General features: G+C 49.1%; 1 protein-coding gene across 1 annotated transcript in view; it reads right to left on the minus strand.

Annotated features, from left to right (window-relative positions):
* Positions 1–14,331, minus strand: part of LOC308676816 (kinesin-1 heavy chain-like) — a gene marked incomplete at both ends in the record, with an annotated part of 147,792 nt that extends 133,461 nt beyond the window's left edge. Inside the window, one exon of the mRNA XM_081342845.1 lies at positions 14,206–14,331. Within this exon, the coding sequence (XP_081198971.1) occupies positions 14,206–14,331 (126 nt within the window). The remainder of the gene's footprint in view (positions 1–14,205) is intronic.
* Between the last annotated feature and the right edge of the window lie 446 nt (positions 14,332–14,777).

Genomic DNA, 14,777 nt, shown 5'->3' on the forward strand with positions numbered 1-14,777 from the left:
CCTCTGTTAGGTCCCTGCCATTTTGGTCCTTTATCATTCCCATTTTTGCATGAAACGTTCCCTTCATCTCTCCAATTTTCTTGAAGAGTTCTCTGGTCTTCCCTATTCTATTGTTTTCTTCTATTTCTTTGCACTGTTCATTTAAGAAGGCATTCTTATCTCTTCTAGCTATTCTCTGGAATTCTGCATTCAGTTGGGCGTATCTTTCTTTTTATTTATTATTTATTAATTCGGTTTATATATCGCCCTATTCCCGAAGGACTCAGGGCGGTTTACAGGGCAGAATTTAAAAACAATACAATATAAAATTAAAATAAAATTAAATTAAGTATAGCCCCAAAAAGTCAAAATCACAATTTAAAATCATTAAAACCCCTCAGTCCAGGCCAGATAGCACAAAGAGCCAGGTCCCAGCGAAACGAACGAAGGTCGGGGGCAGTCCGAAGTTCCCTTGGCAGTTGATTCCATAGGGCAGGCGCGCCCGCAGAGAACGCCCTCCCCCTGGGGATCACCCGCCGGCAATCCTTGACCGGCGGTACCCTGAGGAGGCCCTCCCTGTGGGAGCGCACAGGACGATGGGAAATTGACACTGGCAGCAGGTGCTCCCTCTTTTTCTCCCTTGCCTTTCGCTTCCCTCCTTTCCTCAGCTATTTGCAAAGCTTCCTCAGACAGCCATTTTGCTTTCTTGCATTTCTTTTTCTTTGGGATGGTTTTAGTTGCTACCTGTTGTACAATGTTGCGAACCTCTGTCCATAGTTCTTCAGGCACTCTGACTATCAGATCTAATTCCTTAAATCTATTTGTCACCTCTACTGTATATTGAACAGGGATATGATTTAATTCATACCTGAGTGGCCTAGTACTTTTCCCTACTTTCTTCAGTTTAAGCCTAAACTTTGCAACAAGAAGCTCATGGTCTGAGCCACAGTCAGCTCCTGGTCTTGTTTTTACTGATTGTATAGAGCTTCTCCATCTTTGGCTGCAGAGCACATAGTCAATCTGATTTCTGTGTTGACCGTCTGGTGATGTCCATGTGTAGAGCCGTCTCTCAGGTTGCAGGGTGCCTGGGGGGGGAAATCCGTGGGTCTCTGGTGGAGGGGGGTGAGACTGGCATGGGTGCCTTCCTTCCCTCCCTCTCTCCCACTGTCCCTCCCTTTCTTTCCTTTCTTTCTTTCTTCCTTCCTTCCCTCCCTCTTTCTCCCTTCCTTCCTTCCTCCCTCCCTTTCCTTCCTTCCTTCCCTCTTTGTCCCTTCCCTCCTTCCCTCCCATTGTCCCTACCTTTCTTCTTTCCTTCCTTCCTTCCTTCCCTCCATCTTTGTCCCTTCCTTTTGCAAGCAGTAAATCTTGCACAGGAATTGCAGCCAGGGATTTCTCTCCCCCCACACACAGACACACTCTTTCCCCAGCTTGCCCCCGTATCTGGGGTTTCCTTCCTTGCAGTCTGGCAGCCCTCGGGTCTGCGCTGCCGAAAAGCTGCAAGCGCCGTTGTCGCCTGGGCTCCTGCCCAGCTCACTTGCTTCCGGGCAAGGTGGCGGCAACGGTTATGTCGAGCCCCGTTGGGGGGGGTTCCAGTTCTCGCTTTTTCCCTTTGCAAAACGGGCTTCAATTGAGCTGTGCTCTGACTTTGGGCACCGTTCTTTGGGAATCCTCCCCCCCAAAAAAGCAGGGATTTTACTCGCTTTTCACGCTGCTGTACTTTGCACGACTCACCCCTTTGCTGGGGTGAGTCGTGCAAAGTGCAGTGGCACGAAAAGCGAGTAAAAGCAAAAGTCCTGGGAACTGGCGCCCCCCCGGGAGTGGCCACCCTCCTCCCAGTGGGCAAAGGCGGCGAGGGGAGACTGCCTCGCCACACTCCTCCTGCCTCGGCAAGACCCCCGCTTGCTCTCCCACCCTGTGCACAGACCCGCCGCCTCGCCTTCCTCTGCGGGCGCCAATCCCACCCCGGGAAAGGCTGTTCCCGGAAAGGCTGTTCCCGGAAAGGCTGTTCCCCTTTTGCTTTTACTCACTTTTCGCGCCACCGCACTTTGCACGACTTACCCCAGCAAAGGAGTCATGCAAAGCCCAGCGGCGCAAAAAGCAAGTAAAAGCCCTGCTTTTTTGGGGGGGAGGATTCCCAAGGAACGGCGCGCGAAGTCAGAGCGCAGCTCAATTTAAGCCCGTTTTGCAAAGTGGAAAAGCGAGAACTGGAACCCCCCCACAGAGCTCGACACAACCGTTGCCACTGCCTTCCCCAGGAGCAAGTGAGCTGGGCAGGTGCCCAGGCGACACTGGCGCTTGCAGCTTTTCTGCAGCGCAGAACCGAGGGCTGCTTCGTTCCCACTTGGCTTCTTGCAGGACCCGGACTGCCTGCAGGAAATGCTGTGCTTCTTTTTCCACAGCGGTGGAGAGCAGGCGTCTTTGCCTCTCTGCTTTGTTCTGCTGTACAAATCCCTGTCTTTCAAGAGAGGCACGGGATGAGTCCTTGGAGAGGTTGCGTGCCATCTGGCCGCTTTGCTTTCACCTCCATAAAGCCGGGCACCTCAGGAAGAAGAGAGGGGGAAAACTCTGGAGCCCCGGGAGGCAACCTGAGGGCCGTGAGGGGTATTGGAAACTTGCGGGGGGGGGGGGAAGAGGAAAAGAAGATGGAAGAGAGTGAGGCCTCAACGGAGAGAGAGAAGGGGGAAAAGAAGGAGGGGCGGTTGTGAGGTTGGCACTCAGGGCCGTGATGTGAGCCATCTCAAACACCTTTCTGCCAAGGGAGTGGATGGCTCTGTCCCATTCAGGCTCGTGCTTGCTTGTGAAATAAGAAGAGGGGGGAAGGGCGACACGGATCCCGCATGAGAAGAAGTCAATCCGGTTGCTCCACAATGAGTCCCTGGGGAGGGGGGTGCCTCACTCTGCATCTGCGCTCTTCGCACGTGCTCAGTAGGGTGCCTGCAGGCCACTGCCAAGCAGCATGTTTTCTGCAACCGAGCTGGGAAGGAGTGGAGCGGGGGTGAGGTGGGGGGACGAAGGTGACGCCACGTACCACCAGCCAGGTGCTCGCGTACCACCGGTTGAAAAGCCCTGAACTATGTGAACTACTGGAGGAAAAAGTAAGGGACTTAGAGACAACTCTAGCCAAACCCAATCTACGAAAGAAAGCTCTACATAAACCGAACTAAATAACAAACAAGTAACACCCTGAGGATTTCACCCTACTGATAAACCCTTGGAGGAAGACAAATGGAGGTATGTCACAAATAGAAGGAAACACAATACTCAAAGAAAGAAGCAGCATACAACTAACAAACCCCTTCTGCCCAATCCAACCCAACCAGAAGCAGCCCCATTAAAACTGAGCAATCGATTTCTCCCCTTAGATGGAAACACGCAGGCCCACAACCTCCCCCTCAAAGAAAACATGCAGACGCCTAGCAAAGAAACAACTTCAAATATCCCTAAAAAGGTCACATCACTGAACACACCTGAGACAAACAAAAACACCCCAGAGTGCAGCCCCCCAAAAAGGAAGGCGAGTGTTGGTAATCAAAGATGTGGCCAAGAACCTAACCAAAATAATTAGGCCCACAGATTACTACCCTTTCCTCCTCCTCCACATTGGGATGAATGACACAATAAAGAACCTGAGTACAATAGTGAGAGATTATAAACAACAAGGCAATAAAGTTAAGAAGCTAGGAGCACAAGTAGTATTCTCATCAGTACTCCCAACAAAAGGGCAACACCCATTGAGGGAAAAAAGAATTCTAGAAATTAACCACTGGCTAAAGGGTTGGTGTCGTCAAGAAAAATTTGGTTTCCTGGATCATGGACTGCATTTCCTACGTGAAGGACTCTTGGCAAGGGATGGGCTGCACCTCACAAAAACAGGGGAAAATATACTCGGAAAAAGACTGGCCCAACTCATCAGGAGGGCTTTAAACTAAAATTGAGGGGGAAGGGTGACCAATCTTTAGAATCTCTAGAACCCAAAACCAATCATAAATCCCAAGAAAACAAATCAAACAATGAGGAGTGATGAGAAAAAAGAAAAACTCCAACAATCAGGAGATGCAGGAAACATATCCACAGACAGGCATAAAGGTCTTAAATGCTTATATACAAATGCTCAAAGCTTGGGGAACAAACAGTGAACTAGAAGCAATAGTACACAAGGGTGGATATGACATAGTTGGCATTACAGAAACCTGGTGGGACGAAACCCATGACTGGAATGGACTGATAGATGGATACTAATTGTTCAAAAGAAACAGAACTACAAAAAGAGGAGGGGGAGTTGCACTATATGTAAGAGAATACTACATATCTACAGAAATGCACATGATCAAAGATAAAATCTCTCCAGAATGTATATGGGTCAATATAAAACAGAAAACAAGTGACATTGCCATATTACAGGCCACCCAACCAATCAGAAGAAATAGGTGAACTCTTTGCCAACCAGTTAACAAATGGATGTAGGAAGCATACCACAGTAGTAATGGGAGACTTCAAGTATCCAGATATCAACTGGGAGACAAACTCTGCAGCAAGCAGGAGATCAAACAGATTCCTAACCAACATAGCCGACAACTTTGTCATCCAAAAGGTAGAGGAGGGAACTAGACATAAAGCTATACTGAACTTAATTCTTACTAATAGAGAAGAAATGATAGAGGGAGTTGAAGGTGCCAGAACCTTGGGTTACAGTGACCATGTAATACTGGAATTTAATATAATGCAAACACTAGCAACAGAAAACAATCCAACCAGTGTCTTAAACTTCAAAAGAGCCGATTTTAACAAGCTCAGAGAGAACCTTGGAAAGATTCCATGGATGAAAATCCTAAAGGGGAAAACAACTCAAGAAGCGTGAGAAACTCTGAAAAATGCAATCATAAAAGGCCAGACCAGCACACAATACCACTGAAAAATAAAAACAAAAAATTCAAGAAGAAACCAGCATGGTTGCACAATGATCTCTCTGACAAACTCAAAGACAAAAAGGACAAGTACAAAAAAATGGAAAGAGGGACACATAACTAAGGCAGAATATCAGCAGATAGCTTGAATCTGCAAAGGTGAAATCAGGAAAGCAAAAGCTCAGAAAGAACAAAGACTTGCAACAAAAGTCAAAGATGATAAAAAAAGTTTCTTTCAACATATAAAAAACAAGAAAAAGGTCAAGGAAACAATCAGTCCATTAATGGGAGAAAAGATTGCAAGGAAGTAACAGGCAGCAGAGAGAACGCAGAGCTGCATAACTCATTCTTTGCATCAGTCTTCACAAAAAAAGAAACTATAGCCGAACTTACCAAAAACCTAACCATAAAAGGCAGACTAGAAATAAAATTACAATAAGCAAGGAAATGGTTAGAGAACACCTAACCTGACAGATTACATCCCAGAGTTCTGAAGGAGCTGGTAGATGTTATCTCAGAACCATTACACCATATCTTTCAAAAATCCTGGAGCACCGGGGAAATACCTGAGGATTGGAAAATGGCTGATGTGGTTCCCATCTTCAAGTAAGATAAAAAAACAGACCCAGAAAACTACAGACCAATCAGTTTAACATCAATACCTGGGAAGATCCTAGAAAAGATACTCAAAAAACAGATCTGCGAACAACTAAAAGCAAACAAAGTTATATCTAGTAGCCAGCACGGGTTTGTCAAAAACAGATCATGCCAAACCAATCTTATTTCATTCTTTGATAAAGTGACTAAACTAGTAGACCAATGAAATGCTCTGGATGTAGTATACTTAGACTTCAGTAAGGCATTTGACAAAGTAGACCACAACTGGCTGCTTAGTAAGCTAGAAAAAGGTGGAATAGACAACATCACCAGATGGATCTGTAGCTGGCTGGCAAACCGTACTGAACGAGTAGTCCTCAATGGCACTACATCCACATGGAGAGAAGTATACCACAAAGTTCCGTACTCTTCAATATCTTCATCAATGACTTTGATGAAGGAATTGAAGGGGAACTCATCAAATTTGCAGATGACACTAAACTGGCAGGAGTAGCCAACACCCCAGAAGACAAACTCAGGATCCAAACTTGAACAATGGGCCCTATCCTACAAAATGAGTTTTAATGTGGAGAAAGCCAAAGTTATACATTTAGGCAGCAAAAATCAAAGGTTTAAATACAGATTAGTTGAGACCTGGCTTAAAAACAGTGACTGTGAGAGGGACCTTGGAGTCCTAGTGTTCGATCACTTCACTATGAGCCATCAGTGTGCAGCAGCAGCCAAAAAAGCTAATACAATCCTGGGTTGTATAAACAGAGGCGTAGAATCAAGATCAGGCAAGGTATTAGTACAACTTTATAAAACTCTAGTGTGAGACCACAGCTGGAATAATGAAGCCAATTTTGGTCACCATATTACAAAAAAGATATTGAGAGTTTGGAAAAAATTCAGAGAAGAGCAATTAAGATGATCAAAGACCTAGAGACTAAAACATACGAAGAACGGCTGCGGGACTTGGGTCTGGCTAGTCTAAAGAAAAGAAGAAATAGGGGAGACATGATAGTGTTCTAGTATTTGAGGGGCTGCCACAAAGAAGAGGGGGTCACGTTATTCTCCGAAGTACCAGAGGGTAGGACAAGAAACAATGTGTCAACGCTGCTAACATCGAATGTTATTGCTTGACAAGAGATGAAGAAGTAGCCATTTCATATGTTAAACTTGTGTATTGCTTTAAAAGTTTAAGGTTGGGAGGGGGGATGAGTAGGATTGCACCTTTCAAGGCCATCTCTAACTAAAGAAGGTAAGACCTGAAGGGAAACTGATTCTTTAAATTAATTTGAGAATATGATTAATGACAAAATTGTGTTTAATTATATTGTGCAAGGGGTGGAGATTTCAGATTCCAGCTGCCTTCGACCAAGCATTTGCCGGTGTATTAGGTTAATAAAGGACTTTTAAGGTAAACAATGCCTGAGAGTCACTTGAAAAGCCCATACATCAGAAACTTGACACAGTGGTTGGAAACTGATCAAAGAGAGAAGCAACCTGAAATTAAGGAGAAACTTCCTGACAGTGAGGACAATTAACCAGTGGAACAGCTTGCTTCCAGAAATCGTGGGCGCTCCATCACTGGAGATTCTTAAAAGAGGCTAGACCAAGGGTGTCAAACTGCCGGCCTGCAGGCTGGACGCATCATCTGGAAGCCACGCCTACCCCATTGCCGGCTTAGATTAAGATGGCAGCCGCGGTTGGGAGCTGAGTTTGTGAGCTCCGCAATGGGCTTTTTTTGAGCAGCTGAACAGCTGAGGAACTTGCTGTTCCTGGATGGAGTGTGGGTAGTGTGGTTGCCGGGCACCGTTTCGTGGTGTGAAGGCTCTCTTCGAACTGGTTGTGGCGCTGGCGAAGCTGGGCTGGTGATTGAGGATGTGTTTACTACCTCGCCGCGATTTCCAGCTGGCGGCGTTTCGGCTCGTGCGTTGCTGCGGCGAGGAAACTTCTCCTGCTTCGTTCCTCCTCCCCCCGACTGAGATGGTGATTTTCGGGGTCTGTATCATCTATGGGCTGCTGTTTCGCGCCTGAAGACCTCCTGTTACTTCGCTGCGATTTCCATCTGGCGGCGTTTCAGCTTGCTTGCTGCCACAGCGAGGAAACCCCCCCTCTCCCTTCCTCCTCCCCCCCTGACTGAGATGGTGATTTTGAGGTCTGTGTCAACTATGGGGTGCTGTTTTGCACCTGAAGACCTCCCCCCCTCTTGGAGTTTTAAGACTGGGGAATGATAAGGCGATTCAAACTAATTGCCGCCTATTAACAGCTGATTAGTGCTGGTTGTGGAGATGTAGGGAGCTCTTTGAGCAGTGATCATGGTTTGCCTGCTGTTTTACTACGCATCTCAGCTGGTGTCTCAGCTGGCGGAGTTTCAGCTAGCACAGTATATGCCGCAACAAAGAGATTTCTCCTTCCTTCCCCCGACTGAGATGGTTATGGTTCCAGGCCCTGGATCATCTGTTGGACTGCTGTTTTGTGCCGTGGAGACCTTTCCCTCTTTCGGAGTTGCAAGATACTGTGGGATACGGCGGCTAGGAACCAACTCTGATGCTTCGGAGCAGCCGACCGGCACCCCCTCTCTCTTTTGCTTATGGAGCATCAGCTGCAACTTTAAGAGTTATTGTTGGCCAAGAATTGGCCCTGACAGATCTGGGACTTGTCTGCAGTGAGAGGGCAGAACAATTAACTATCAATCCACCCTCTGATGTGAGAGATCAGCTGAGGTGGATTTATCCCGGTTGTCTTTAGCCAAGTTTTGCCCAGATGTATCGCCATTTGTTGTGAGAGAACTGTTATGGCTTTATATCTGTTGCCAGCTTGGGTGAGAGTAGAGCTGGCTTGGCTGGCTTGGCTTGGCTTGGCTTGGACTGGCTTGGACGGGCTTGGCTTAATGGTTTTTTATGTTTTGCCGCCCTGACTTGACAAGGTCAACAATATTCTTTAACATCTCTATTCTAACTTTATTCTAACTATCTAGCTGCCTACAAATAGCCCAATGTGGACCGCTGGATTTATTTAATTATTATTAAGCGCCTTAGTTACCCTAGTACCGTTCTGTTTGCCCTCAGAGGTGCCCCCCCATCCTGGGTGCGACCTGCCTCATTTTCCACTCTGCCTCTTGATGAAGGGCCCGATTGTTGGGACCCTGAGAGATGGCTGGGCAGGAACAGGGGCCTCAGGTTTAAATTTAATAAGAGGCCCCTGGTTACTTTTTTAGCAAAATTTTTTGTGGGGTTAGGGAGGGGGGAGGGTCATGGTTGGTTGGAAATGGGGGGTAATCCACCAACCATTGTTCAGGCCAGGCCTGGGACAGATCGCGTAGGGGGGGAGCCGAGGTTAGTTGCCTCTGGAGCTCTGGAGCGGGTCGTGGGATTACCTATTCCCACGATGTTAGGTAATGGCAGCAGGTGTAGGAACAGAGGGCCGTATCGATATCCGGGAGGGCATCCCCGCTATCTACAAGCGGTGAGGCGCTCCGACCCTCTGTCTTCACCCCAAGGCCCCGGGAGCGAGGATGTGCAGCCACCTGAGCTCCGGCTGGTGTACCTGAACGCCAGGTCCGTCGTTAATAAGGCTCCTCTCGTCCGGGATCTGGTTGAGGGTGAGCATGCGGACCTGGCTTGCATCACGGAGACCTGGTTGGGCCCAGAGGGTGGTATCCCCCTGGTTGATCTTTGCCCACCAGGCTTCCGGGTGCTACACCGGCTCAGTGTAGGGTGGGGGAGTGGCTGTGGTTATGAGGGAGACCTTATGTCCGCAGGAGGCCACCGTTCTTCAGATAGTCGGATGTGAATCTCTCTTACTGAGGTGTGGTCCTAGGGCGCAGTTGGGCTTGCTGCTGGTGTACCTTTCGCCTAGTCACGCAGCGGCAGCCCTGCCTGAGCTTCTCGATATCCTCTCGGGGCTGGTGATTGAGTTCCCCAAACTCATGGTTTTGGGTGACTTCAATCTACCATCCCTGGGTGGATCATTTTTATTTATTTTTTATTTTAATTCCATTTATATCCCGCCCTTCTCCGAAGACTCAGGGCGGCTTACAAGCTTAGCAGTAGCCTTCATTCTATGTATATGCCTGCTTATTAGGGCTTTCACACACACCCCAAGCGGCATTATTACAAAGTCAGCTTAATTGCCCCCAACAATCTGGGTCCTCATTTTACCTACCTCGGAAGGATGGAAGGCTGAGTCAACCTTGAGCCTGGTGGGATGCGAACCTGCACTAATTGCAGGCAGCTGGTGTTACTTAAGGAGGCATTAGCCCACTGCTCCACCAAGGCTCTTATCATCTGAGTTAGCTCGGGAGTTCATGGCTTCCATGACGGCCATGGACCTGACGCAAGTAATTCATGGACCGACTCATGTGGGAGGTCACACCCTGGATTTGGTTTTTCTATCTGGACGGTGGTTAGATGATCTTGGTGGGGGCTCCCCAATTGTTATGCCCCTGTCATGGACCGATCATCATCTCCTGCGGCTGGTCTTCCGTTTTGCCACTCCCCACCGTGGGGGTGCTGAGCCAACTAGATGGTTCCGCCCCAGGCGCTTAATGGACCCTGAGAGGTTAGAGGCAGCGCTGGGGTCCCCACCTGCCTCCTCTGCTCACAGCTCGGCAGATGCCTTAGTGGAAGCCTGGGAAAGGACGGCCACGGAGGCACTTGACCGAGTTGTACCCTTGCGGCCCCTGACCCGGCGCAGATCCCAGTGGGCTCCATGGTTCTCCGCGGAGCTCCGGGAGATGAAGCGTCGGAGACGGGGCCTAGAGAGCGGTTGGAGGTCCAGCCGATCTGAATCCGACCAATTGCGACTAAGAACCCATATTAGGTCTTATCTCGCAGCGATGAGGGTGGCGAGGTCTAATTACTTCGCTGCCCTCATCGCGTCCGCAGATAATCGCCCGGCCACCCTGTTTAGGGTGACCCGCTCCCTCCTTAATCAGGAGGTGAGTGAGGAACCCTTGCAGGGGCGTGCCGAGGAGTTTAGTCAACATCTGTCGGACAAAATCGCTCGGATTCGGACCGGTTTGGACTCCGACTGGGCAGAGTCGGACGATCAGGACACGGGTGGTCTTGTCAATGTTATCTGGGAGGAGTTCGATCCTGTAACTCCGGAGGAAGTGGACAGGATTATGGGGAGGCTGAGCTCCACCATATGTTTATTGGACCCGTGCCCTTCCTGGCTGGTTTATGCAGCCTGGGAGGGGACACGAGGCTGGTTCCAGGCGGTTATATCTGCCTCTTTGAGTGAGGGTAGTTTCCCCGCCGCCTTGAAAGAGGCGGTGGTGAGACCTCTCCTCAAGAAGCCTGCCTTGGACCCAGCTGTGTTGAATAACTTTCGTCCGGTCTCCAACCTTTGCTTTCTTGCGAAGGTTGTTGAGAGTGTGGTGGCGCATCAGCTCCCTCTAGTTCTGGATGAAACGGATTATCTAGACCCGTACCAATCGGGCTTCAGGCCCGGGTACGGCACGGAGATGGCATTGGTCGCGCTGGTGAATGATCTCTGGAGGGCTCGGGACAGGGGATATTCCTCTGTCCTAGTCCTATTAGACCTCTCAGCGGCTTTCGATACCATCGACCATGGTATCCTGCTGCGGCGCCTCAGGGGACTGGGAGTGGGAGGCACGGTCCTTCAGTGGTTCTCCTCCTATCTCCTGGGACGCTCGCAGTCGGTGTTGGCAGGGGGGCAGAGGTCGACCGCGAGGCCTCTCGTTTGTGGAGTCCCTCAGGGGTCGGTCCTCTCGCCTCTCCTGTTCAACATCTACATGAAACCGCTGGGTGAGATCATTCGTGGTTTTGGGGTTGGGTATCATCAGTATGCTGATGATACCCAGCTTTTCATCTCTACCCCAAACCACCCCAGTGACGCCCTCGATGTGATGTCCCGTTGCCTGGAGGCGGTTCGGGTCTGGATGGGGAGGAACAGGCTTCGACTCAACCCTGACAAGGCTGTGCATACCAGCATCTCGGGATATTCAGGATATTCTACCCCTTGTTATGGGGGGGGTGAGTTATTACCCCCCGTAGATAGGGCTCGCAACTTGGGAGTCCTCCTAGATTCACAGCTTTCCCTAGAAGACCATATAGTAGCTGTGACTAGGGGGGCCTTCGCCCAGGTTCACCTGGTGCGCCAGTTGCGGCCCTATCTAGACCGGGATGCCTTACGTACGGTCACTCACGCGCTCGTGACCTCTCGTCTTGACTACTGCAACGCTCTCTACATGGGGCTACCCTTGAAGACCACTCGGAGGCTCCAACTGGTACAGAATGCAGCCGCGAGAGTTGTGTTGGGAGTTTCCCGACACTCCCATGTCACACCTCTGCTCCGCGAGCTGCATTGGCTTCCAGTTGTCTTCCGGGTGAGATTCAAGGTGTTAGTAATGACCTACAAAGCCCTACATGGCATGGGTCCGGAATACCTTGGGGAGCACCTGCGGCCGGCGTCAACTTCCCTCCGCCCAGTACGCTCCCACAGAGAGGGCCTCCTCAGGGTGCCACCGGTCAAAGAATGCCGACTGGTGGCCCCCAGGGGCAGGGCGTTCTCTGTGGGCGCGCCAGATTTATGGAACCATCTTCTGGTCGAGCTCCGGATGGCGCCTGATCTCCGCTCCTTCCGGCGCGATCTTAAAACCTACCTCTTTGAACAAGCTGGCCTGGCCTGATGGGATGGGGTCGGGTTTTATAAATTGATCTTAACCTTTTAATCTGTATTAATTTATTACGGGAATTGCTGTTTAATTACTTTTTAATTTTTGTACCTTGTTTTTTATTATGTATTGCCCTGTTCACCGCCCTGAGTCCTTCGGGAGAAGGGCGGTATACAAATTAAATTAATAAAAAATAATAATAATAATAATGGCAAAACCGTCGTGATACGTCGCGCAACGTTGCAAGTTTGACATATCTGGGCTAGACAGTCACTTGTCTGAGATGGTATAGGTTCTCCTGCTTGAGCAGGGGGCTGGACTAGAAGACCTCCAAGGTCCCTTCCAGCTCTATTCTATTCTATTTTGTATCATTTCAGACAAGTGGCTGTCCAGTCTCTTCTTAAAAACCTCAAGTGATGAAGCACCCACAACATCTGAAGTCAAGCTGTTCCACTGGTTAATTGTCCTCACTGTTAGGAAGTTTCTCCTTAATTCCAGGTTGCTTCTCTACTTGATTAGTTTCCATCTGTTGTTTCTTGTCCTGCCCTCTGGTGCTTTGGAAAATAAATTGACCCCCTCTTCTTTGTGGCAGCCCCTCAAATACTGGAATATGGCTATCATGTCTCCCCTATTTCTTTTCTTTAGACTGGCCATTCCCAAATCCTGCAACCGTTCTTCATATGTTTTAGTCTCCAGGCCTTTAATCATCTTAGTTGCTCTTCTTTGCACTTTTTCCAAAGTCTCAACATCTTTTTTGTACTGTGGTGACCAAAACTGGATGCAGTATTCCAGGCGTGGCCTTACTAAGGTTTTATAAAGCGGTACTAATACTTCGTGTGATTTTGATTCTATGCCTCTGGGCCGGATTTGGCTCTCAACAAGAACTTCCTGGGATATGAAATCTATCATTATAAAAGTGTCAGCTATCAACTTACTGGGCAAACAATGAGTTAAATAACCACCAGTTAGTGAACACTGTCTCTCCAGTGGCTTTTGTTTTGATGTTTTTGAATACCTCAATTGCAATAAGGCATACACCAACAGAACTGACTGCTTTTCTATAACTTCAGTCAGTACCTGTCATAACCCACATATTGGGAGGTGGGCTCTCTCCTCTATTAGGTCTTTTCTCCTTCTTTCATATGGGTTCTGCCATACTTCTGGGGGAGGGGGAATCTATGGGAACTACAGTGTATTTTTTCACTTTGCTTCAGCTGCTACAATGTATCCTCTCTCTTCCTCTATCTGCTTGCTCTTTGAACTTTTTTCACTTGATGACAACCTGGGGGTGAGAAAGGAATGTGCCTCTGGCCATCTGGGTTATCTCTCGCTGCAGAAGACTAGGTGCAAAGACCTAACAACTATTTCACAGCCTTGGGAACGGTGCCTTATCTGCCCTGTTCCCACAGTAGATTCATCACCTGGGGATTGGCCCATTTGAACTGACCAGATGAAATATTGGGGCGGGGTTTGCTTCTTGCTCTTTTAACCTGTTGATTTGTGTGGGAACCCCTCAGATCCTGCCTTCTATGCCTGCTGCCAACTTCTCCTAATACAAGTTCCTTTTGGCATGAAACCCTTCCAGGAGTTCTGCTTTCTTGGGAAGAGGTTTTGAAGCGGGTCCTTACAGTACCCTTTTCCAATACGTGGATGAGATCATGGCCAAACAGCTCACAGTTGCTCAAATACTTATGTGTGAGTGTGAGGAAGGAGAGCTCACAGCTTGGGCCCATTCTTTTAAACACTTCCCAGCCCCTATGCCTTATGCCTATGGGATCCCATGATCCGTCCAGCCCTTCCCTCCCGCTCCCACAACCCTACTCGGCCAGTCCCACCTCCAGGTTTCTTACACCCCCATTCATCCCGGTCGCTGGCTCTACTTTTGGTCCCAGCAACAGCTTTCTACTCCGAAACCATCCTGATACATTCACCTCCCGCCGTCCCTAACAATACAACCCACTCCTCCAGTCGTTGCCCAAGCCTTTGGGACAACCCGAAAACTTCGATATCGACCCCTCTTTCATTTCTCCCTCTTCTCACCCGGCCTCTTCCAGCCACCCGCCCCTCCACTCCGCTCACCGCGATGACGACGGTATCTTCGCCTTGGAACTTGGCAATATACTTGTCGCCTCGAATCACTTCCGAATCATTGAGAGGTCTGAAGCGACAAATCACTTTGATGTTGCCCTGCGCCGGGTCCGCCATCTTAGGCCAAAGCCGCTGCCACAGGCTGCCGCTACTGATTCTCCCTCTGGAATGTCGTCTGTCAACCTCCCCTGCCGATCAGCTCCCGAATCTTCTGCCGAATAATCGTTTCCTTGGTCAAGCGGGGGACCTCAGCCCTCCGGCACACTAGGAATGAAGAAGGGCTTTTCCACCACTACCCTACCGCGGCCTCCTGCACGCACTCCCTTTACAATATGGCGACACCTGAAACCGGCGAATCCTAGATCTCCCCTTCTCTGGGTGGGGGCAGAGTTGACAGCTGGCTTGGAGGAGTGACGTCATCCTCTGACAGGGATGTCAATGGCTTTTTCGTCTTCTCTGCGCAGATGCAGTCGTGATTTTGATTCTATGCCTCTGTTTATACAACCCAGGATTGTATTAGTTTTTTTGGCTGCTGCTGCACATGGCTGGCTCATAGTCAAGGC

This window comes from Vipera berus (assembly GCF_964194415.1).
Source record: "Vipera berus genome assembly, chromosome: W".
NCBI classification, from domain to species: domain Eukaryota; kingdom Metazoa; phylum Chordata; class Lepidosauria; order Squamata; family Viperidae; genus Vipera; species Vipera berus.